The sequence below is a fragment of the Astatotilapia calliptera genome, chromosome 6 (genome assembly GCF_964374335.1).
Source record: "Astatotilapia calliptera chromosome 6, fAstCal68.1, whole genome shotgun sequence".
Taxonomy (NCBI): domain Eukaryota; kingdom Metazoa; phylum Chordata; class Actinopteri; order Cichliformes; family Cichlidae; genus Astatotilapia; species Astatotilapia calliptera.
Window position 1 is genome coordinate 22,831,077 of NC_137427.1, and position 23,459 is coordinate 22,854,535.

Here is a 23,459-nt window from a genome sequence, read left to right on the forward strand (position 1 = left end):
TGCTTAACATCTTGCACATAGCTTTTGTTTCACTATTATGCACAGAGTAATGCACAGTAATGGAAAACGGGAAAGGTTTAAAGTTGATTACACACTTCTGTACATTATTTATATTTTGAATTTAGGATGACAAATATATTTGCAGCATAGGTTTCAGTTGCAAAACAAGACATTTTTCCATAAAATATGCAATATTACTGATATTTTTTTCTTATTTTATAATAATAATTTTAAAAAATTATCCATTTATGACAACTTTATTTGAATTCAAGGTTTGGATTCCACTTCTGTAATGATGTAGTCCTTCCAGTTTCCTCACAGTCTCCAACCTCCATCGATGATGTGCTCTGTCCCAGTCACATAGGCTGACTGTGGAGGGCCCAGACAGTTTAAAACCACTGGTAAATTACTTTACTGACAAAAATATCTACAGCTTTCTCTAGGTATGTGTATTCCTATGATACCTACACTCTATTCATACTATTATTATACCTCCTGAATTACATCTGTGCAAGCACTCACCTCATCTGAGGCCAGGTATACGCACAGGTGTGCAACCTCTTCGGCTGTGCACAGCCTGCCAGTTTTCTGTCTTGCCATAAAGTCTTTATAAGCCTGTAAATGAGTTATAATTGGATCATTCATTATCTTCATCATCCAGTCATCATTATTTAACATTGTGTAAATAAAGATAACATATGACACATAGTATATGAATCACGCAGGCATTACTGTCAGGTTGGCGAAAATGTACATCAAAGCCTGCAATACCTGTTCTGGGTCGGGCTGAGCCTGGATCCTACCCCTCAGTGATGGAGTATCAACAGTCCCTACAGAAATAGAAAGAGAGCAAGCCTAATGAAATGTTTATCAAAAGACAAGAGTTAGTTAAGAAATTATGGTCTTTGGCTAAATGAACATTTTTCTATTAATAAGTATCAAATACGATTGGGTTGGACTTGGATGTGATGTATATAAATAATCAAAATAAAAGTATACACAGCATCTTTTTAGACTGGCTCTTAAGCCAGTGTGCCCTAACATGAAACAACCTTCAGCTAAAACACCCCATCAATTTAGTTTAATTTCAAGGACGTTTACAGTATACTTTGAGTATCACTGAGGAAGACTAAAAACACATGGTGATATGGTGATTTGTTGCACTGTGTTCTAACCTTACCAGGACAAACACAGTTACAGCGAATGCCTTGCTCAATGAAATCCGCAGCTATGGACTTGGTGAGCCCAATCACTGCAGCCTTGGAGGTACTATAGACACACCGCTTAACAACGCCTGTGTTGAGGAAACACATCTGTCACTCACACACAGCCATACGCAGGCAAAGCATTTATCTGAGATAAGAGGATTGCAAAGACTGGCCAAACTTCAAAGACATCGTGTCCCTTTAAGTAGGAATAGTTCTACAAGCAACTGCAATAAAAAAAAAAAAAGATCTGAGGAAGATCGTTTACCTTTTATGCTTGATGCAACAGATGCCATGTTAATAATGTTTCCCGCCTTCTTTGCCAACATCTAGAATGACAAATGGCATATTAACAGAATTGTTTTTGTTGAATCCAGATTAAAACTACACAAACAAAGCAATAAAAAGTGCCGAGATCTGCGCTAAAGGTACAGTTTGGCAGTTTGGTTAGTTTGCAGCTAAAGCAGGATTAGTAGCTGAGCAGTCCTCACCCATCATGTCATGGGTTCACAGTGGTACAGTTAATGCAGCTAATCCAACAACGGATGAGAACAAAATTAAAGGCATATGTCACACTATTATCAGTAGCACCTATTACATTCACGGGATAAATGGTGTTAAGAGTTTGGTGAAGTGGCCAAAAGTCACCTTAGGCAAGAAAGCCTTGCTCATCAGGTACATGCTCCGCACATTGACATTCATTGTGAAGTCCCAGTCATCCTCTTCACAATCCAAGATGGTGCCATGATGCACAAATCTGTGTACGAGCACAGACATTTAGTGGAAAAATAGCCTCATCTAATAACTTTAGACAGCATTAATATGACAATTTGGACAAACAGTGAGACACAAGTGACAATATCTGTACCTAATAACTTAATCAAAACCAGAGTGGTAAACTACTGCCATTTCAAGATAAAACTCAAAGGTGATAATGTAGAAGAAACCTGTTAATAAAATTGAGAAAAGGGGAGAGGGGGTTATGTATGTATGTTATGGGGTTTTGGAAATGTAATTAAGTAGTAAGCAGGAGACAGATGGGTGAATTAGAAAAGTGTAACTTCAATTTTATCTTTTTTTCTCCTTTTGCGGTCACCACAGCAGATCATCCAACTGACATCACATCTTATTCCTAGCTTCCACCTATGTCACACCAACACTGCATGTCCTCCTTGACTTCATCCGAGAACCTCATCTGTGTCTTTTTTCCTCCTTGCTGGCAACATCCTCTGTCCACTGTCCCTCCTCTGCACATCTCCAAACCATCTCAGCCTAGACTTTCTAACTCTGTCTCCAAACCGTTCGACCTGAGCTGTCCCTCTGATGTACTCAGTTCTAATATTACCCATCCTGTTCACTCAAAAATCTGAGCATCTTTATTACCATCTTTTGAACCTTTTCTTTCACTCTTGTTGCTATCCTTCTGTCACAAATTATCCCTGACACTTGTCTCCAGCCACTCCATGCTCCTGCAATCTCTTCTTCACCTCTCTTGTGCACTGTCCATTGGTTTTGATGGTTGAACGCAGGTATTTAAACTGATCTACCTTCACTACCTTCACTTGCATGTTCACCTTTCGACCTGTGTCCATCTAATTCACATGTATTCTGTCTTTAAATAATCATAGTGCACAGTATCTCCTGTCTGACCTCATCTGTCATCCTGTCCATCACCACTGCAAACAAGAAGGGGCTCAGAGCTGATCCCTAATGTAATCCCACCCTTACCCTGAACCCATCTGTCACTCCTACTGCACACCTTACCGCTGTCTCGCTGTCCTCTTACATGTCCTGCACCACCCTCACATACTTCTCTGTCTCTCCTGACTTCCTCATGGTTAAAAAGAATAACTTAACGTTTATTTGAAACTACAAGTAAAATGCACAGTGACTGCTGATTTAGGAATTCTGGTTTTGACATATTTTTTTCAGTTTTCTACTTTAATCTGTTGTCAACAATAACTCACATGAATTTACTTCCAAAAATGGTGCAAATTACAGCTTTATTTGTTTTACTTGATGTGGAACTTCTAAATACCATACATTTTGTTTTTCCAAGAATTATGTAAGGTTTTTGTTTCTTCAGTAAATCAGAGAAATAAAAACTAATTTAAAAAGTACCCAGCAACGTTGAACAGAACATCTATATGGTCATGTTCCTTGGCCAGGGCTTCTACTTGGTCCTTCTTGGTCACGTCCACCACTTTGGTCCTGATCCCTGACACCGAAAACAAAAACAAGGACAGTTTAGATTATACTTGCACTGCTTTTGTCTTCATAACAGCTGGCTTTATTTTAGTGCATGAAATAATTCAAGGTATAGCAGCTTCATTTATCAATCATTTTCACAGTTACACAGCAAAACAATGGTCCTGGCTGCTATCTTCTTCAACATACATCTTTTCCTACTGACCGCTCAATGGCTCTGCAGAAAGCCAGTTAAGAGGGTGAAGTGCTCAGGCGTGATATCAGAAGAAGAATGTTGCTCATGTCCTATTTATTCAAACTCATTTACTGCAGAGACCAGAATAAATAGAGATATGGTTCTCTTCTCACAGTCTTGAGGAAAAGACAATTAAAACCCATATAAAGCCTTTTACAACTAATATATGATATGCACACCAGAAATGAGATAATCTGTTTTTTTTTTTTCTTTTTAAAATTACCACAGTGCAATTTCAATTTCTCTAATAGAGATACGTTAAATGGCTCTTGTAGAAAAAACAACTTCACTCTGGGGAAAGCATAGGTGTTATGCATTTATACTAATTAGCTGCTTTGGCCAAAATGAGAGAAATTAGTAGAATGCATGCATTGCTTCTTCCACTTATCTGGTGCCGGTAACCTAAGCAGAGAACCTAGGTCCTAGGCTTTATAGGCTAAAACCTCCTCTCAGTCAGACAATCCCAGAAAACCTCCCTCACGGTGCACCCAGGAGGCATCCTTGTCAGATACCCGAACCATCTCAACTGGCTCCTTTCGATGTGGAGGAACCACGGTTTTAATCTAAGCCCCTCTTGAATAACTGAACTTCCCACCCTATCTCTAAGTACAAGCTATTTCAAAGTAATCAAAATTTTAAAACTTTGCATCAAATAATTAAGTTGTGAAAGAACTTGAATGAAGGGATAGGAGTAAACTGGCATCCCTTTTGCAATGCCTCAAATAGCCAGAAGATGGCAGTCATAGATCAGCAGAGATGAAACTTGCCTTGAATACCATCCAGCTCCTTCAGCTTTTCTCCATTTATGTCTGTGGCTGTGACCTGAGCTCCCTCCTTAGCAAATGCCTACAGTTTAAAAAAAAATAATCAGTGTTCAGTTCCAAGTGGTTCCTCAATGTTCTACATGCTGTGCTATAAAATTTAAGGAAAAATTTGCAATTATGATGATTGGTTATGACACAAAACCGAAAAGAGAAGGACACCGAGCCACAGACACAACTGAGCAGGAATCTAAATTGCTGTACGAATGGACGAGGGCACTCCAACTACAGGGAATAATTCAGATCATCAATACCAATCAATATCTCATTATCAAGCATCTGAAAGCAGACTGTCAATATCCATCCACAGTTCCACAACTCTTCTGAAATCCATTCAACTTCCCATCAATAAGGCAGGTTTTTAAAGTGCAAATGGATTTGCTCAAAAGACCCCTTATAACATTTGCATCTTTTAACTTTTAGGTTGAATTCCTCCAATAAAAACCCAGTTCACTGTAATACAAGGCACCTTTGCACACTTTAAGATCACTTGGAGGGAACAGATGTAGCGATGGTCCAATCCAGTGTGTGAGATTTTCAAGTGTGTTGTTATCTCTTTGGCAAGAATATCCCTAAAGGACGGTCCTGAACCTTTGCCTCCATTAACTCAGGAATCACTATTACAGCAGTCATTTACAGGACATTAGGTGACATGCTTAAGTGTTTCTATACATAAGGAAGTTGGAAGAAACATGTTTTAAATTACATTAAGAAAAATTACATCACGGGACTTCTTAAAATCTTTAACTCTAAGCAGTATATCCTATATTAGTTAATCTATATTTAATACTTATCAAAATGTAAAGAGCACTGAATAAGTGCAATATTTAACTACTAAATAAACATTTTCTGCTGTGATTTAGAAGCCACTAAATCAGTGAGATGTTAAGAAGAAGATATGAAATGTTTTTACCATTGCTGCAGCACGTCCAATCCCCTGAGCAGCAGCGGACAGAACAATCACTTTCCCATCCAGGCGACCCATAGTTTACCTTTCACTGCTGCTGTGAACAAAACAAACAAAAGATTGGAGAATAACAGCACATTTATTTAGATAAATGCTTTCAGTCTTAATTTAAAAAGGTATATCAAGCATGTTTTTTACACAAATGTACAAATTTCTATACTTTAATTCGTGGTTTTCAGCAGTCCAGACATGCAAAGACATACATTCACTGCTAATCTCTGAAAAGTGTGGTGCAATTCGTAATTTGGTTATATAACTGTGCAATCATTGACCATTGGCAAAATGGTCTTTCGGTAAACTGCAGCATTTGATGGCCTACAGCTAAGAGAGAACTCTTAAGTGACCCCACAAAACCACTTACGAAGAGGACTTGAATTCATTAGAAGCTTGCTGTAGTGTTAGGTTTAGCGCATTCAGTCACTAATAGTGACAAAGTCAGGCATTATAAATATTAATGTAAATTTTATTACTTGGCTCAAAATGATTGTAGCTTATGGTAAAAAGGCCCTATTAACAAATGTGCTTTATCAGTGAGTCTGTCTTCCGCTTCCAGTACCAGCTTAAATTCAGTTCACAGAGTGCTGGTCCTTATTTACAATAATGTCACCCAATTCACCGGACAATTATATCCATGCTCTTTGGTTCTGTCCACCAGTTCAGAAATTTTGGCGCGAGATATGTGAAGACTTATCAAAGTACCTGAAATATAACATTCCAACTTCCCCCTTAGTGTGTTTGTTGGGCAGCTTAGATAATGTCACTTCAGAAAAGAATATAGCCCATATGGTTTTCACTGCCCTATGCATAGCCAAGAAAAAAGTCCTCATGAACTGGAAAAATAAAAATAATCTTAATTCTAACCAATATAGAAATTATCTATTAGATTACATTAGTCTTGATACAGCCTCTGCCACCACATCAGATCAATTGCTCTGGGCTCCTTTGATCAGCTCCATCACCTAGTGGGGGTGGAGGGTCATAGTTTGGTCCCGCCTTCACTGTTGTGATTGGTGTGGGGGTAGGGACAGGCTTAGGGTGTCGGGGGGTTCCCCGGAGGCATCTTCCTTGGGGGGCTCAACCCGGGGTAGCGGTCATGTCCAGTTAGGGGCTCTGTTGGCTCTCAGGTGACTGTTTCCTCGTGGCTGCGTGCAGCAAGGCTAGGGGAGGGTCTGTGCTGACGGACGTGGGTTACTGACCTGGTAGCCTGGCTGCCCCTGGGTGGGTCCGGGATGGGCGTGAGGTTCTGGGTGCGCTCAGTCTCTGGGCTGGGGCCCAGCCCTGGCGCAGGGTGCCGCTGGTGCGTCGAGCCACCTGGGGGGCTCTTCAACTGGTGGGGGAGATTGTCACACCTTGCAGGAGCTTTCCTCTCTTCAGGAACTCTCTCTGCAGGAGGGGGAGATACAGAAGAGGTGGAGGAAGATCTCAGCCTGGGCATCTATTGTCTTATGTAGTCTGGAAGATGAGTGGATGGTGGGGTGGGTGCAGTTTTTTCTGTGGTGGGGTTGTGTGGACTGTCCCGGGCTCTGTGGGGCCGGGAGGCGCTGCTGCACTGGGCCCCGGTCCGGATGGGCCTGGGCCCCCTTTCCCTGGCGGGTCGCGGAGTATGGGGGTGCCTACTGGGGTCAGCGGGGGAGCTGGCCCCAGGGAGGGGTCACTTGGCCCTCCCTTCTTTCCCTCCCCATCTCCAGCTGCCTCCCTCTTCCCGCTCCACCACAACCACCCACACATGCAGGGCCTTGGAGTAGGGGTGTGTCACCAGGGTGCAGAGGAGGCTACCCCCCCCCCCCCCCTCTGTCCCCTTCTGGCTGCCTCTGCCTCAATTTTATCCCACAACTTAGACATTCACATTACTCACACTCTCATTACACATACATATAGGATCTTGGGGGTGGGCACGATACACGGAATCCAAAGTACCATCAGGGTGTACACCTCACCCCTGGCGTCGTTGCCCACCTCTCAATTTTAAATACACGTAGACATTGAGGGCTAGCAGGAGGGACCATGCGCTTACCTGCTGCTCTCTGGCAGGTAGCTCCATGCCCTCCTGGGTTTTAAATGCACCTTAGAACACACATGCATCAACACTACAATGAGCGGGTGGAGGGAGGTTTGGAGTCTTCTCTCACCCCCATTCTCTGCGGCCTGCTGGAGCGGGGGGGCTAGGAGGAGGAGTTGGCCGTCCGACTGCGGTCTGGAGTGTGGGGCCTCCCTGCTGCTGCGGAGTCGGGGCGGTCTGCCTCTCCCCACCGCAGGGAAAAGGGTAACACCACCTGGGTCTGGGTGCAGTTCCCCCCTCCAGGGGCAAGGGTACCTAGACCCGGTTCGTAGAGTACCTTTGGGGAGTGTGATCGTGTGTACAGCGTCTCTTTATGTCTGTCTCCACGTTGGTTGAGTGTGGAGTAAGTGCATATGAGAGCATGAGGGTGGGAATGGATGTTTGTATCTGTGTGTGCCTGTATGCCTGTCTCTATATGTCAGGTTGGGTATCAGACGCCACCTCTCTGGGGACATCTCAGGCCCTCCAAGGTTTGGAGGCCTATCTCCCCCCACCACCATTTCCCCTGCCAGTGGCGGACTCCCTCAGACATCGGTGCGTTGGAGGTTCTTTGTGTCCGGGGATGGGCGTCCAGGTACACACCGGCTCACTCCTTGGCGGCCGCTTATCGGTAGGGATGGGTATCGTTTAGGTTTTATCCGATACCGGTGCCAAATCGGTACTTTTGAAACGGTGCCGGTGCTCAAACGGTGCTCAAACCGGTGCTTAAAGAATGGAGAACACAAAATTGGTCCAAAAACCTCTCATGTTCAGCTGTTTTTTGTAAAAAGATAACAATGTTAGCCTTTTCTGCAGCTATGGGGCATATATGGTATCACTCATGGCTGGAAGCAGTGCTTAAACAATGGAAAAAACACAAACTTTGTCCAAAAACCTCTCATGTTTAACTGTTTTCCACTTTTTCTTTGGTCATTTTAGCCTTTTTGGCCAGGGTGAAGGGAGTATCTGCCATCAAACAAGAAGACAGCCGCATGTAGCTATGATGATGTTTGCTAGTTCACCTTACATGCATTAATGTAATAACGTGGTTAGCCTACTCAACGTAAATTACACTCGAACAACATGAAGCTACTCACGCAGAGAAGAACGGCTGCTGCTGCATCATCATCCGTCATCATTTCTGCTACACTGGCAGGGCTAGGGGCCAGGACTCTCCTCTTCGTGTTTTTGGGGGATGTTGCATAACAGCCAACCCACCCGCAGTAGATGCGCTCGGTGTGAGGTCTCACAGCAAGCTATCAAATACGGCGCATTTCTGGGCTTTTAAAAAAAACGCTATGCATCGCCAGGTGTTTCATCGGATTCGAGGTGTTACCTCCTTTGACAGTATCACAGTATCAGCTTAAAGCACTTGTTGCAGGCTGCTGAGTTTGCATATTTTGCTGTGAAGTACAGCCAGACTTTTGACCGCTTCGCCTTGGACATTTTTAATCTGTAGCTCTGCTCTAAAAGAACGTACGTACCTGGACCCGCCTACTATTCTCGGAAACGTAAAATGATTGGCTAGGAGTGTATCACAGCTCAGGAAAAAAAGCACCGAAATAAAGCACCGAAATGTGCGCTGCTTTTCGGTCTGGTTACTACCGTTTATGTCAGAACCGGTCCCATCCCTACTTATCGGGGCCTGGAGCCTGGGGCTCGCTCGGGCCACTTCGGAGGTGGGGTGCCCCCGGCCTCTCGGCCTGGGGCTCGGTCACTCAGGCACAGCTGGCTGCCAGCGGAGCTCACGAGCGCGTCACTGCAACTCCCCCTGGCATCTGCTCCGCGACTGCTGAGTGAGCCCTCATCTGGGACTCTCCTCAGCTCTTCTGGGACAGTGGCGCGGCTGCCCCTCTGTTGGTCTTCCTTGGTCTCTTGTGTTCTGGGGGCCTCTGGATGTCTGGAGTTTTGATCTCCTCCATACCTGCTTCATGCGCTGGAGGACAGGGCTGTGGCCCCCCCACACCCTCTAGCAGATCATTACATGAAGGAACCTTTTAAAAAAACAAGCGTGTCCATGCTCACAGGTGTACACACGGGTGATCACACCCACAAACTACACCCTTTTTGGCTCCTACCTCAAAGCACACTGTGTTCTGTTGATGTTATGTGCTGCACAATAATGTTTAATATTTAGTATTTACTGTCATATTCCCATATATCATTGTGATGTTGTTTATTCTATTACTCTTGTTCTCTTCTGCTTGTTTTCTTTTTTCTTTCTCAACAGGTGATCCAGGTGATTGATATATGCATTTTTTTTTCCTGCCCATTCTGTTGGTTTTTGTTTTTTGCCCTTCTCCCCCGTCCCTCTTCTCAGCTGTTTCTCTTTCCCTCTTTCTTTCTCCCCTTCTTTCCTCCAGTCAAGTCTGTCCCGTATTCAGTAAGTGAAAATAAAATAAACAATAAAAGGTGAATCAAATGGACCATTATGGCAAGGCTGGGATGGTCAATTTGGTAAAGTAAATCCGTTGGGCATCTTTCTTTGCCTTTAGGCAATAATTCTGATGGCAAAAGAGCCAAACAGGACAGGCAAAAAGACAAAAAAAAAAAAATACAATAATGTCACCCAACAAATCAGACAAGATCAGTACCATGAAACTTGTAGTGAAAGTTAGTAATTAGACCAAATATGACGTGACACAGCCCAGAAATAATGCAATATGGCAGTTTCTCAGTCAAGGACTTAAAGATATAGAATAACATACAGGAATCACATCTGTCTATACAAAGTTCAGAGCACAAAAGTTCTTCTTATCATTTCATCAATATTACCAACATGAAGATGATATATTTATGAAGATTATTGTGGGCTCTTTTACGTTAGAATATAAAGCACCACAAAGCAACTGTTGCTGTGATTTTGCTCTATATAATTTAAATTTAATTCACTTGAGTTGTAAAGCATAACTATCTATATTTTATAACTCTCATCTTACTGAACATGTGTACTTACTTACCTCTGAATCTAGAGAACCATTAAACAGACCCCCATTGGGTCCTACCCTCTAAGAATAAGGTGTTTATGAGAGAGTATATGTATATGTAATAGTATGCTTGTTCTTTATAATTGTGACTCCCAAGAAAATTGTCTGAATAGAGTTCAGGTCGTCCTGACTCGGGAAGGCCTGGTTTGAAAATGTTATCTGACCCTATCTCAACCTTGAGCACAGTACTGCATGTCCCTCAATTAAGTTCAAGTTCAAATTTTATTCGCCACTTGCAGTGGCAGGTTGCCCTGCAGTGGAATGAACCCGCCCCCGACCTTACACACACAACACAGACATCACATGGGGATACAAGTCAGAGAACGGTTGCATTGCAGAAAAACCACTGAAATGTACACTACAATGGGAAAGTACAAGAGGAAAAAAGAGACCTCTACTCATGCTGGGCTATAGGAGGACAGCATGAGAACAGGAAACAAAAAAACTCCTCTGCACAGAAAGCACATAAATGTCCACAGTACAACATTATAGAGCATGTGACCAGCAACAGGGTTGGGTAGGGGATGAGGAGTAATCCCAGGCAACACAGCAGCCTTCCTGCCACTGCGCCAACTCTCCAGCCCGGGCCCAGACCCGCCTCGTATTCCCAGGAGGCAACAAGCATCGAAGGCTTTGGAAGGGGAGGCGGGCTAGTATACTGACACATGGTTTTTGTCACCCTTAAGAACGGCAACGTGCGCCAAAAGTGACGTCACAACTCTTGGTACCAGTTCCACTCTTTACTTTTGTTTCAACTTTTCGTGCAGGCCTTGTTTTTTGTAACCTGGCGTGCACAAGATGGTCATTGTTGAATACACAAGTTTGCAAGAAGTTCAGAGCTCAGAGATGCCCAGGGTTTACACAGAGCTTAACAACTTGAAAATATTAAACTGTTCTGAGGAAAACTCTGCAATAGCTGTGTTTACTGTTTGGACTTCTCCTTTTGTATTAACAAAAGGAGAACAATAATATAAAATAATCCTCAATAGCAACATCTATAGTTCAAAAGCAGACATTGGTGAGTCCGGTAAACGGGCTCTTGTGAGGTTGCAGTTCATACAAAACACAACCAAAACCTGGCCAAAAACAAGGCTTAAGGTTCTATAGAAGCTGCCAGAACAACTATGCAGTCCTGGTCTGACAAACTAAACCTGACAGCCAGACCTGGTTGTTTGCCTCAATCATGGAGGCCACGAACTATCCCGAAGCCTGGGCATGTACACTTGTCCTCCAGATTTATAATTCAGGCCTGCAGAAGCCAAATTCTGCAGCAGGCCCTGAAAAGTAAGCCAACAAGAGGGAATTGATGCACACCAGTCTTGTGGCCAAGGATTAAGCATTGTAGGCCCCGCAGAGCTAATTAACAGTTCCTACAGTGCCTGTAAGGATGGATCCAATCCTAGTTAGCACTTGCCAAAGAATTCTTCATTTATATTTAATTCATAAAGAAATGGCACTCCTTCTCTTGTGAGTGGTAACAGTCGATGCTGGGGCCTAACAGTTCTGGAGACTCCTACGTTTTATCAATTTTTCCAGGAGAAGTTTAAAATTTTTGAAAATACTGGGTTTATTACTGAGCTAATACCATTGCCACAGGCAAATGAGGTGTATACCCTTTCAAATGTCCATGGCCTTGGTGAAGCTATAGAACAAAAACACTTCACACCACTCTGGTACCTCCAGGAAAAAAAAATAACTTTTTTCTTTTAAATAACCACAAAATGGCACACCATACCATGTGGGCTGCTGGGCACTGGTGGACTGACCTGTCATAGGGCCAGTTTAGCATTTGAATGAAGATTTCAACCATTCAGTGCAGGATTTCCACATTTTGCACTTCTGCATTGTCTTAAAGCAAACTGTAAAACTTTAACTTACCTATCAGTCTGCTGTTGCTCATTAAGTATTAACTCGTGTGTAAATCCTCACATGAGATAATGAAACACAATGTGACTCAAATGAGAAATGACATTTTAAGCTTCACTGCTTACTGCTTGTGCCTGTTCTCAGTTCATTAGTCTTAGAAACAGTGCAGATTTTCAGTTACTGTGGCCATCTCAGACAAAGAAGAAAAAGTGGCACCAGTACAACTATGGTGAATTTGCAGTGTATCTAAGGATGTGCAGACAGGTATTACTAGAAACCATAATTTCCATAATTCCGTTGTACATGTACAATGGCAATTAAGAGCTATTCTATTCTATTTGATTTTAAACTGAGATAACATTAAGAAAAGATACAAAGGTGAGTGGTATTGCTAGAATCTCCTGTCTTCTAAGTAGATTTGGATGGTTTAAAAAAAACCCTCTAAATACAGTCCAGAAAATGTAACAATTCAAAGTAGCATTGGACTGTAATCGCTTTTCAAACACGTTAACCTGTAACTGCAGAAATGTCATTGATTCCTATTGTTGCATAACAGATTTTTTTCAAACGTGTGTGACCTACAAAAACTTTACTTGCATCAGCTGCTCAAGCGCGATCAACCACACAGTAATGACTTTAACTGATGAGCATGTGCAGATGCTTTCTGTAGGTTGGACTGTTAGCTAACGTAAAGATTTTAGAAACTCACCCCTCTGCTCAGCTCCGACTTCGACAAGACGCACTCAACGTCAGAGTTCAGCGAGGCTGGACACGTGACACGCAGCTAGAACTCCTGTTGGTTCGAGACCAGGAAGTTCACACGAAGGGGCAGGGTGCAATTTGAGAAGACTAGAAAGCAAGGGAGCACACCAACAAGGCTTTCTACTTTCAGACGTTTTTTTTCACCCTTTAAAAAATTAAAGACATTAAGCTTTGTACGAACTTTTTAAATTGTTAAAATAAGTTCTCTTTTGAGTGTCCTGTATAAGAAAGTACATTTGATACAAATATTTTATTTGTAAGGACCAAGAAAAAAACAATATAAGAAAGAATTTTTCAATTATTCACTTTGAGAGTAAATATGAAATTTCACAACAAAAGTTGAAATAAATAGTATGTAATGCATAATGCACATGACTCACATACTCCTTAAGGTGAAATTATATTTTGAGTTTAATCTTAAAATAGTATTTCAAGTTTATTGTCAAAGTGAACAATAATAATAATAATTAAAAAAAAAGATCACTCTAAACTGTCTTTTTTCTTAATCTAGCCCTTATACTCTGTTATTGTTATTATGAGTTGGAAAATTTCACTGTCTTTGTAAATCATCTTGACTTGTAATTGGAAGGACTTTGGAAGGAAAATGACCTTTGCCCCTCCTTTGTCAGGTCTTTTCAGTGTTTATTGTTAATGGTTAAAGAGCTTAAAAGTAGGATAAATCTGTTGGCATTTTAAGAATGTCAAGATTGTAATTCAAATGAAACATTTGGGGAAAAAACATTTATTCTTGTAAAATAAGAAAATAAACAAATAAATCTTCTATTTGCCTGAAACAGAAGTTGGTTTTCACGATATAATAAGATTTTGAAGGCACTTTCACATGTGACCAAATAAAAAATAACCTCATGCAGACATTCACAAGGGGCGATCGTGGCTCAAGAGTTGGGAGGTCATCTTGTAATCGGAAGGTTGCCGGTTTGAGCCCCGGCTCCGACAGTCTCGGTCGTTGTGTCCTTGGGCAAGACACTTCACCCGTTGCCTACTGGTGGTGGTCAGAGGGCCCAGTGGCGCCAGTGTCCGGCAGCCTCTCCTCTGTCAGTGCGCCCCAGGGCGGCTGTGGCTACAATGTAGCTTGCCATCACCAGGGTGTGAATGGGTGGATGATTGTGTATAGTGTAAAGCGCTTTGGGGTCCTTAGGACCAAGTAAAGCACTATACAAATACAGACCATTTTATTCATATTATTTTTATAAAACGTAGCTTTCATACATATTAAAAGCACAAATTTTCAAATCAGTTTTTCTAGTAATTAAGGCATCAGAAGTGTGGCAAGTCCATCTGGTGACAAAGACCATGCATAACTCAAAGCTCAAAGAACATAACTGCTACCCTCAAGATGAGGCGGATTTCTCAGCTGCTATTTCCAGGGTCATAAATAAATTTTTATTTTACGCTCAAGTGAAGCATATTATTTATTAAATCAAATCTAATTTTCATTTTTATTGGTTCATTCTTGCTCTTTCAAGATACCACACTGTTACACATATTGCATTTTGAGTTCTGGGCTCTCAGCTGAATATGAAAACAGTCTGTCATTGTTCTCCATCATCATATTTCTTTTTAATGTTTTATCAAACTGCTTTATACGTTTTCCTGCATAACATTTATAATTTAGTGGTTCATTGATTGAATGTTTAATTTGAAACTAGTATTCCATCTCATTATTTTCATTTAAGACTGTCTGTTGTAATTTTGATAAACAGAAGACAGTTATGATTCATCATTCCCAATAATAGAAATGCCCAAACTGTTTAAAAACACTGATCAATAACATAATAATAATTTGAAAAGATTGATTAAGTAATGGGCCAGCTCCAAGATAATAATAAGTGCCCCTGGTTACTCATGGATGTGGGAAATTATACCATATACCTAGCTTGTGTTACCTGATTTCTAGTTTATTGTAATACATTACAAACTCTAATAAACATTGTTGTTGTTTTTTGTTTTTTGTTTGTTTGTTTTACCACTGTGGTGTGGTGGTTAACACATGTTAGTGTGAAAGATCCCCAGTTTGAGACAAGGACTCCTGTAGTGCTGGTCCCAAGCCTGGATAAATGGAAGTGTTGCATTTGGTGTAAAATCAGTGCCAAATCTGCGAATTTTATGCAATACTATCATCATATTTTTAAAATAACTGAAGCCATATTATTCATTAGATATTTGTGGACTTTCTTCTTACACTTAATGTTGAGCCACAAAGCATAATCTACAGTATCCACTATTCAGAGCACGCCTGCGATGATTTTCAGTGACATTTAGCATTCAGAGACCATCTCTCCCTCTCTCTCTTTCTCTCTGACAGAGGTGACAAAGTCTTCAAGATATGAAAATCTCACACCTTTCTTCAAAACAAGCTACCCTGGCAGGCCTTAGATGACCAGTGATAGTAAAGGAGGCAGTTGAGTGGACAGTGACAGTTATAAAATTCAGAGTATGGTTCTTACTGGTTACTGAGTTTAGCACATGCCACCATATCACATTAATCCAGGCTTTTTCTTCCAGCTGATTTAAGATTTTACTGATTACTTTCATGAGACATGTGATAGTTTGAAATGTTGTTCCAAAGTCAAAGATTAAAGCTAAAGATGCTCGGGCTCTCTTCCACAGCGTCTTTGTCCTGTTTTGCCCCCGTTAGCTTCAACCGGCTGCCCCTCCCTGAGCCAGGCTGTGCTGGAGATTTCTTCCTGTGAAAAGGGAGTTTTTTTCCTTCCCACTGTCATCAAAGCGCTTGCTTATAGGAGGTCATCTGATTTGGGGGTTTTTCACTCTGTCTTCCCTGTAAGGGTCTTTACCTCTCAATATAAAGTGCCTTGAGGCAACTATTTGGTGCTATATAAGTAAAACTGAATTGAACTGAATTTTCTATATTATTGCTTAGCTTTGAAATGAGCTTCTTGTTTTATTATTGTCATGTTTTTATTGCTATTTTATTTGTATCACTTTTATTACTTTTAAATGGCATATTTGATATTAATATTTCGCATTATATGAGTACTGGGAACTAAATACAGCATTTTTTGCTTTTTATTGCTGTTGTTATTTTCTTAAAGTTCATGCCGTTTGTGCTGTTGAAAGTTATCCTTTTATTTCACAGCTACAGGCTGGTTTAGAAGGCATGGGAGTGTTTGATCTGCTTTCAGAACAGGTGTAACCTGCACTGAAAAAAGTGATATTGTCTCCTTTTAAATATAGCATATTATATTTTGGTATATCTTTTCAATTCAAATGAGTAATTCCTGTCTACATATATAATTCGAGTAACTCCAGAATACATTCCCTGCGTTTTAATCCAATTAATTTTAGTTAATTAAATGTAGCTCAAAATGCTTAAGTATGTTTTTCATAGCCTCCTGCTGGGCCATTTTGCGCATGCGTTAGGACAGGCCACCATTTTGCACGCGGACTGAAGAAGCGGACTCTTTGTGTGCTGCAAGCGGGCTCAAGTTAATCGCACAACTTCATATAAAGGTGGTCTAGCTTCGGTAAGTAAACCTTTTACGGTCGTTTTTGTTTTATTTTTTTACCTCAGTCAAAGCATGTTGACTCTTTAAGACGTGTGCACATGGAGAAAGAAGTCTAAGTAGTTGTACACCTCTGAACTTTGTCATGAATTTGACTTAAGCTAGCTATGTGCTCTATTAGCTACTGCTCTATTAAAAGAGTAATTGTATTGATGCGTTAAAATGTCATATGTTTTTAGCTTAGTTCTTGTGGCACACTTTGTACTAACAAATTATGGAACGAGGCAATTTCTCTGTAGTTAGCTGTAAAGTTCACTGTACAGTCGCCTGCAGTTTTAAGTTGAGAAACCGTCCCTCCCGCCACAACATTGGCATTAAGGAATAGTCGGGCGGGGGAGGGGGCTTCTGAACGCACCTGCACAGTCAGGGGTGCAGTAGGAAATAAGTAGGATTGGCGTTGCACAACGTCTTTTGTGCAGAAAAAAATAATGGTTGTAAACTGTGGAGGAGAATAACTCAGTGGTTGCCAAAAATGTGAGATCAAAAGGCACTGAGAGTGATGTTTGTCAGAACTGAAATTAACTCAGAAAAGAAGTTGCTTCACTTGATAGAGCTGTTGAGTGCAAGACCTGTCAGCGGTCTGGTTTAGCATTTAAAGCCTCGCTACGTGCTTCCAAACCGCTGCATTTAATCTCAGAGAAAACTAACACAGAGAAGTAAAGCAAGTGTGTAAGTTCATCTCTTTATGTTTGCATAGTATTTCCATGTTGAGCTTAACAACCGATGTATGGAGCCACAGCTGGACTGGCTGTCGGAGTTTTGTATTGAGGGGGAAAGGAAGCGATTTGTTTTATACTTCAGCTAGAATGAAAAAAGACACAAAGCTGGAGTTATTTGGTGTCTTCATGCTGAACAGCTAAAACTTCTTCCCTCATTCTCCCCCCTCCCTCTCCTGTTGCTACTTCAATCATGAAACTGATCGATTATCAGGTGATCGGCTTTTCTGTCGCTAGTCTCTCTCATTTGTTAGTCACCCAGTTTGCGCTAGAAAGAGGAAAACTGCAGATAAACAACAGCAGCACGTTTAAGCTTGATAAGCTGTTGCTAGAATTTTTTTAATATTACTTCTAGTATCCGCTTATGTTTTCTGGAGCCACAGCCGTAATAGCTGCTGGTCATGATAGTTTGGATATGTGGTGAGAAGGAAACATGAAGGTGAAACCAGGAGAAGTTTTTACTGAATCATTAGAGCTGAACAGGTAATGAAGAAACAGGTTTACATTTTAGGTCACATGAATGAGTTGAAGGGAAGTTATGAACTGTTTATGAGAGACAAATAACACCAGGATCCTTTTTTAGGTAGCTGACAGCTGGTAACTGTGCAGGTGCGGATCTAGCAAAGTTTTGCCAGGGGGCCAGGTAGGGCATTAACAGGGAAAGGGAGACACAAAGACATAATTTTCTTTCTTATTCTCATTTAAAATGTCTAGCTTTTAATAAATAATTATTCTAAATCTTACTACCAAAGTGGTGATCTGGTTAAATGTATAGAGATCCATTATTGTATGTAGTAAATATTAAGTCTAATATATGCCCTAGTAATAGTAGTACATATAGCACTTTTTCCTTTGGGAAGGTACGCTGTCTGCGCTGTCTGCAACTGTATTGAAGAAAAATGTTGAATCAAATTATTATAGAAAAATAATTGATTTCTGTGCATTAAAGTAGATTACGTCAATTAAGCATTATCAGGCGAAGGGTGCGGGGTGGTTTCCTAATATTTTTGCTGGGAGTTGGCAGTCCTATTAGTTAGTTTAATATTTCTATGTACTGTTTAGAATACCTGAATAAGGAGGATGGTGTAAGTTTTTTAGGTTGATCAGTATTGCTGAAGTATAAAATATTTTGGGTGCAGTGTATTTTTTGCATACAGGTATAACAGAATAGCTTTAATGTTTTGTTTTTAAAACTGAGTATGAACTTATACAAAATGCAGCAAAATATTTATAAAAACAGTTTTATTTATTATAAAATACACTATATCGGATTCATATCGGCATCGGCAGATAATCAAATTTATGATATCGGTATCGGACATAAAAAAGTGGTATCGTGCCATCTGTAGTTTGCACAGAGGCACAAGTAAGATTTGTTTTGTTACAAGGGAGTATCATGAAGTAATGCACTAATGGCTTGGAAACGGTAATTGTTTGTCTTTCTAAAGTTTTTTTTTTTTATTTGTCTTCCTTTTCTGGCAGATTTTCTTCCCCTTATGTGTTACTGTTTATTCAAGAAGATGGTGTTATTTTGGTAAGTACATGCAAATTCCTTACATATTTATCACAACAATATTTGTCACAGTATTGCAGGGACAAGTTTATCTATCTCATCTTAAGGGTTCTTGTGATTATTAATATTGATATTAATTAATATCAATTAATATATATGATTAAATTTCTTTTATCCAGGACAAAAGATAAAAAAAAACTTGCGAAAGTGAAATGAAAAACAGGAATTTAGTTCTTGTGAGTTAAGAGGATGCAGAGCATAGGGTTAGATGGAGGTGGATCATTCACTGTGGTGATCCCTGAAGGAAACAGCCAAGAGAAAAAGGATCAGATTGCAAAAAAAAATGTGGTTTGTTTGCATACATGAGTCCTTACGGTACCCACAGGACTCCTGAAGTATAAGTACTCTGAAGTTTGCAGAGCAATTTCAGAGATGTTTGGGGCTTACATGGCAAGCATGTTTTTAGTTGCACATCTAAATTTTCTCTGCTCTCTGTTGCTGATGGCAGAGTTCTGCCCCGCTGACCTCACAGGTGAGACACTCCCACCAGTGGACAAAGAGCACAGGAAAATGTGTTGCCAACCACCTGAAACAGACAAATATCTGCTTTTTAAAACCCTTTAAACCCGTTAAATGGACTGATGCCATTCATTTCTTCTTTGATTAACAGTAGTAACATCCTTCGTGCACTGTATACTAACCCATATGATAATCATGCTTTATGAAGTGATGGCAATTGCATTGTAGCATTTAATGAAGAAATAACAAAATAATCATACCAATGATTAAGCACCAGTCTTCTTTCTTTCTCTGTGTGAGTGTGTGTGTGTGTGTGTGTGAGTGTGTGAGTGAGTGAGTGATATACAGGTAAATGCTGAATTCCAGTGTATTACAACACTTCAACTGGAGATGACCTTCGCGGCACAGTTAGACAGAATTACACCTCAGTTGATGACAGTTTTCCAGAAGAAGGGCGGTGTTTCTGGGCAGAAACTTGCCCACCACTTGCAGATCATGCAAGAGGTAAATCTGAATATTGCAAATTCTATTTGGATTTCTTTTGTCTTAAGTGGCAGGTCACTGGTGAGTCCAATAAGCCGTTTTAGGTGACCAGCCAAGCAATCTAAATTTTGAAATTTCATATATAAATTTTATTTACTATGTTTGAACTGACATATGATAAAATTTACTTATTGCGAATTTCAGACATTGTTCTTTTTTCCAAATTGGTTTAATCAGCAACTCTCTTTAAACAGGCTGAAAGTGATGTTAAAGTGAAAAGGGAAGCAGTTCTCAGGGCACTTTGCCTCTACCTTGGTGAAGAGGACGGAAGCCTTATTCGGGAGTTCTTTGTAAGTCATTTAAGTCATTGTAAGCAAGTCATCTATACACACACTTTTTAGATAGATATCTGTGTGTGTGTGTATTACACACACACACACACACACACACACACACACACACACACACACACAAACAACTAGATTGGAATTTAATTGTAGAGTTAATTGTTTTTTCTTTTACCTTTTTATTAAATGTTTAGGACATTGAAGGAGATGACATCCAGAGAGGCCTAAAGAAGCACACCATGGGCATTTATGTCATCAACAAGGAGGATGGACAAAATGGACATTATGATGACATTGGAATATTTGTTGAAGGGGAGATAGTCATGGACAACATTGGATCTCTGGCGCAAGCTTGTGCATTGATGCTTGGAGTAATCTATGCACTAAACCTAGCCTTCCCCAAGGAATTGAAGGACTATTATGAATTCATTTAGAAAGTGTTGATGGGATTCGATGGTGAAAAGCTCTCCCCCAAAGTCTTTGGGCTGAAGAACAAAATTGCTACTGGATAGGAAGATTTCTAAAATAACACATCAAGAGAATGCTGTTATGTAAATTACCAATGACTGGTGCTCTTGTGAATAGGAGTGAAACTCTTGTACAACCATCATTTGTTCTGTGTTATGTTTCGATTGAACATTTTAACTTTCAATAATGAATGTTTCACGTGTGGTACATTTGAGTAGCTTGAAGAGCAACTTTGTAATTATTCAGTTATAGCTGCTGCCCTGCGTATAATCAGTGTTAACTCAACCGGATAAAAAAAACAAAAAAAACCATTCATGATTACCACACTGCAGCACACTGGTAACACTTTAAAGACTATTAATTGTTTTGAAGCGAGTATGTTAGGTCAGAAAATATGTAAAACATTCAGAATCTTCAAGGAAGGACTAGAATGGAAAGACAGTGGTCAATAAGCAGTAAGGAAAACACAAGTTTAATTTTAAGTCTAATTACCTTATTAAAATGCAATTTCTAAATATGGATCGCAGAACAGCAAGTCTGAAACTGGTTAGTTTGTGGATGCATCAGTTTCTAATTGTGATACATTATACTGCTGGTAGTGTTTTATTCTTTTATGTAAGGAGTTTGGTTTTTTTTTCTTTTTTAGAGGAAGAGAAACATTGGTTAACATTTCTCTTGTCTGTTGTTTCTGTTTTGTTTGAATACAGCTTTTTAAAGCTACTAGTTCATAGGCAAAAGTTTTGTAATTTGTATTATACAAATTGCAGCAATTTCCCTTAGAGATGTGGATTCTTATTCTGTTTGCAACAAATTTTGCATTAATAAATGATGTGAAAGAATGTTGTAGTTTTCATTATTGACGTTTTTAAAAACTACAAATCAGGGTAAGCAATATTTTTTAAGTAAACTTAACTTAATTGAAATAGAGAGAAATTAACAATTTGATTGATTTGAATATAAGTTTGGGACATACGTGTAAAGGAAACAAATTATTCTGGTACATTTAACACGACCTTAGTTGGACTTACTAATAATATTTGACTAAGACGTATCCACAACAGTTAAGTTAAAGTAGCTTAAAAATATATGTTGGTTTTACTCGCTTAAATTAAATTCAGTGTACTTAAAAAATATTTCTGGATTCAAACAAATTTATTTCGTGCAACCACTTGTCATAAAAAAATTGAGTAAATTGAACAAAACATTTTTTTCAGTGTGTCTTCTCTGGAGGACTTTTGTGAGACGAATGATAACCAAGCATGTGAGTTGTTGCACACTAATGATATGTTTGGACACTTTTTCAGTTTGTTGGTTTCAGAAAGTTTTTTTTTCAGAGGTTTGTGAGAGAGGATTTCAGATGCTCTTTGAAGGTACTGCATGCACCTTGAGTGAGGAATACTGATTTAGTACTCTTTTGAGAACCAGGGTTTTTACTGAGGAACAAAGGTCTATTGACAGACACTGGAAGATGTAGGATCTTGGATTCCTGGAGCTGGAACCATAGGGACTAGAATCAGGATATCTCATCCTTCATTGAGCTGATTCAAATCAATGTTTGTGACTCTTATGTGAAGAAGGACTAAATGGCTGGTGTATTCCTATAGGAATCAATGCACACGCACAGAATCTAAATTAAATGTGACTTGTTGCGAACCTTTAATTACTTATTGATTCAAATCAGTAATTAATAGCACTTTCCTCCTTAAAGCTACTATCCATTTAATCCAAGCCAACCTATCAAAACCTTATGTAAGATTTACATTAGTTGTTTAAACTAAATAAGCAATACCTGTTGAGCCTTTACACAACAGCAAAAGTGCTTAACAGTCTGTATCTCAGGAGAGATCATCAGCCAATACAGCCAAACAACAGAGTGAAGCTTAACCCATATTTTAGTGAACCACTTTTTTCTGTAACTGCAGCAAAATAGATGTCCTTTTTGTGTGATTATTCTGTAAAGTTTGCATTATAGAAACCTAAATGTATGAGTTAAAACAGTGTCAGTATGAATACCTTATAGGTTAAAAAGCTACACACAATAAAATAGCAGCTGTAATGATATTTTCCTGGTATTTCATGAGATTTTGGAAATCTGACTACCTGCTGATAATTCCCTTTCTTATCAGTTGTGCAAACTAGCTGGAGTAGAAATAGTCTGCCATACCAGTTACCTCTTGTGATACATCTATGTAATCCAGTACAACCTTTCTGAGGACTACAATGTTCACATTTTGTGTTATTAATTGTACATTTTTAACACATTGTTTAACATTTTTAACATATTAATTAAATATGATAAATTTTAACAGTGTAATAGTTTATTATAATATTATCAGTATACTATAAGTCCAGTGCAATACCACCATAAGACAAGTAGTCAGCTGTGGGTGTAGGGTTGTATAGCAACTCACTGGAGACTGGGACTGATAAGCTGTCTCAGGTCCCCTGTCTGATAATAGGCCAGAGCTCAAGTAATGATAGGTAACATTTGTCATGGCTCAAGTACTGGACTGCAGATGCTAAAACATAAATATTTCCATCCGTATTGCAACTGTCTAAAAAGAGATTTTCTTGCAAACAAAGCAGTTGCACAGCGAATAGGGAAATGAGTTTGGATTTGGAAGGGTACAGGCACTCTAGTAATAAACAAACCATTCAAAAAAGCAAATTCCTACCATGGCACAGTATTAATTTGGACTGTGGGAAACTATCGTCTTCCAAATAAACTCAAAATGTGCAGGCTGATGAGACAGCATTCTACCTGGGCATGAATCCCACT

General features: G+C 39.8%; 2 protein-coding genes across 7 annotated transcripts; one reads left to right on the forward strand and one right to left on the reverse strand.

Annotated features, from left to right (window-relative positions):
- Window positions 1–76: 76 nt before the first annotated feature.
- Window positions 77–13,144, reverse strand: bdh2 (3-hydroxybutyrate dehydrogenase, type 2). Of its 4 annotated transcripts, none has more exons than XM_026171104.2 (10): window positions 13,037–13,144; window positions 5,383–5,470; window positions 4,416–4,494; window positions 3,327–3,423; window positions 1,854–1,962; window positions 1,474–1,534; window positions 1,181–1,294; window positions 772–830; window positions 523–615; window positions 77–369 (listed from the first exon to the last, which is right to left on the reverse strand). In XM_026171104.2, exons 2-10 carry the CDS (start codon window positions 5,452–5,454, stop codon window positions 316–318), a joined length of 738 nt encoding a protein of 245 aa, XP_026026889.2. In that variant the 5' UTR covers window positions 5,455–5,470; window positions 13,037–13,144; the 3' UTR covers window positions 77–315. The 4 variants fall into 4 exon arrangements, with proteins under 4 accessions (XP_026026889.2, XP_026026890.2, XP_080158592.1 ...); XM_026171105.2 differs by having other exon boundaries at window positions 5,383–5,473; XM_080302466.1 differs by lacking the exon at window positions 13,037–13,144 and adding an exon at window positions 6,633–6,819.
- Window positions 13,145–16,296: 3,152 nt separating this feature from the next.
- LOC113028777 (uncharacterized) lies at window positions 16,297–21,519 on the forward strand. 3 transcript variants are annotated; one of them, XM_080302470.1, is made up of 5 exons: window positions 16,297–16,595; window positions 18,833–18,884; window positions 19,731–19,886; window positions 20,120–20,215; window positions 20,407–21,519. In XM_080302470.1, exons 3-5 carry the CDS (start codon window positions 19,773–19,775, stop codon window positions 20,644–20,646), a joined length of 450 nt encoding a protein of 149 aa, XP_080158596.1. In that variant the 5' UTR covers window positions 16,297–16,595; window positions 18,833–18,884; window positions 19,731–19,772; the 3' UTR covers window positions 20,647–21,519. The 3 variants fall into 3 exon arrangements, with proteins under 3 accessions (XP_080158596.1, XP_080158594.1, XP_080158595.1); XM_080302468.1 differs by having other exon boundaries at window positions 16,301–16,595; window positions 18,833–19,886; XM_080302469.1 differs by lacking the exon at window positions 16,297–16,595 and having other exon boundaries at window positions 18,008–19,886.
- The last annotated feature ends 1,940 nt before the right edge of the window (window positions 21,520–23,459 follow it).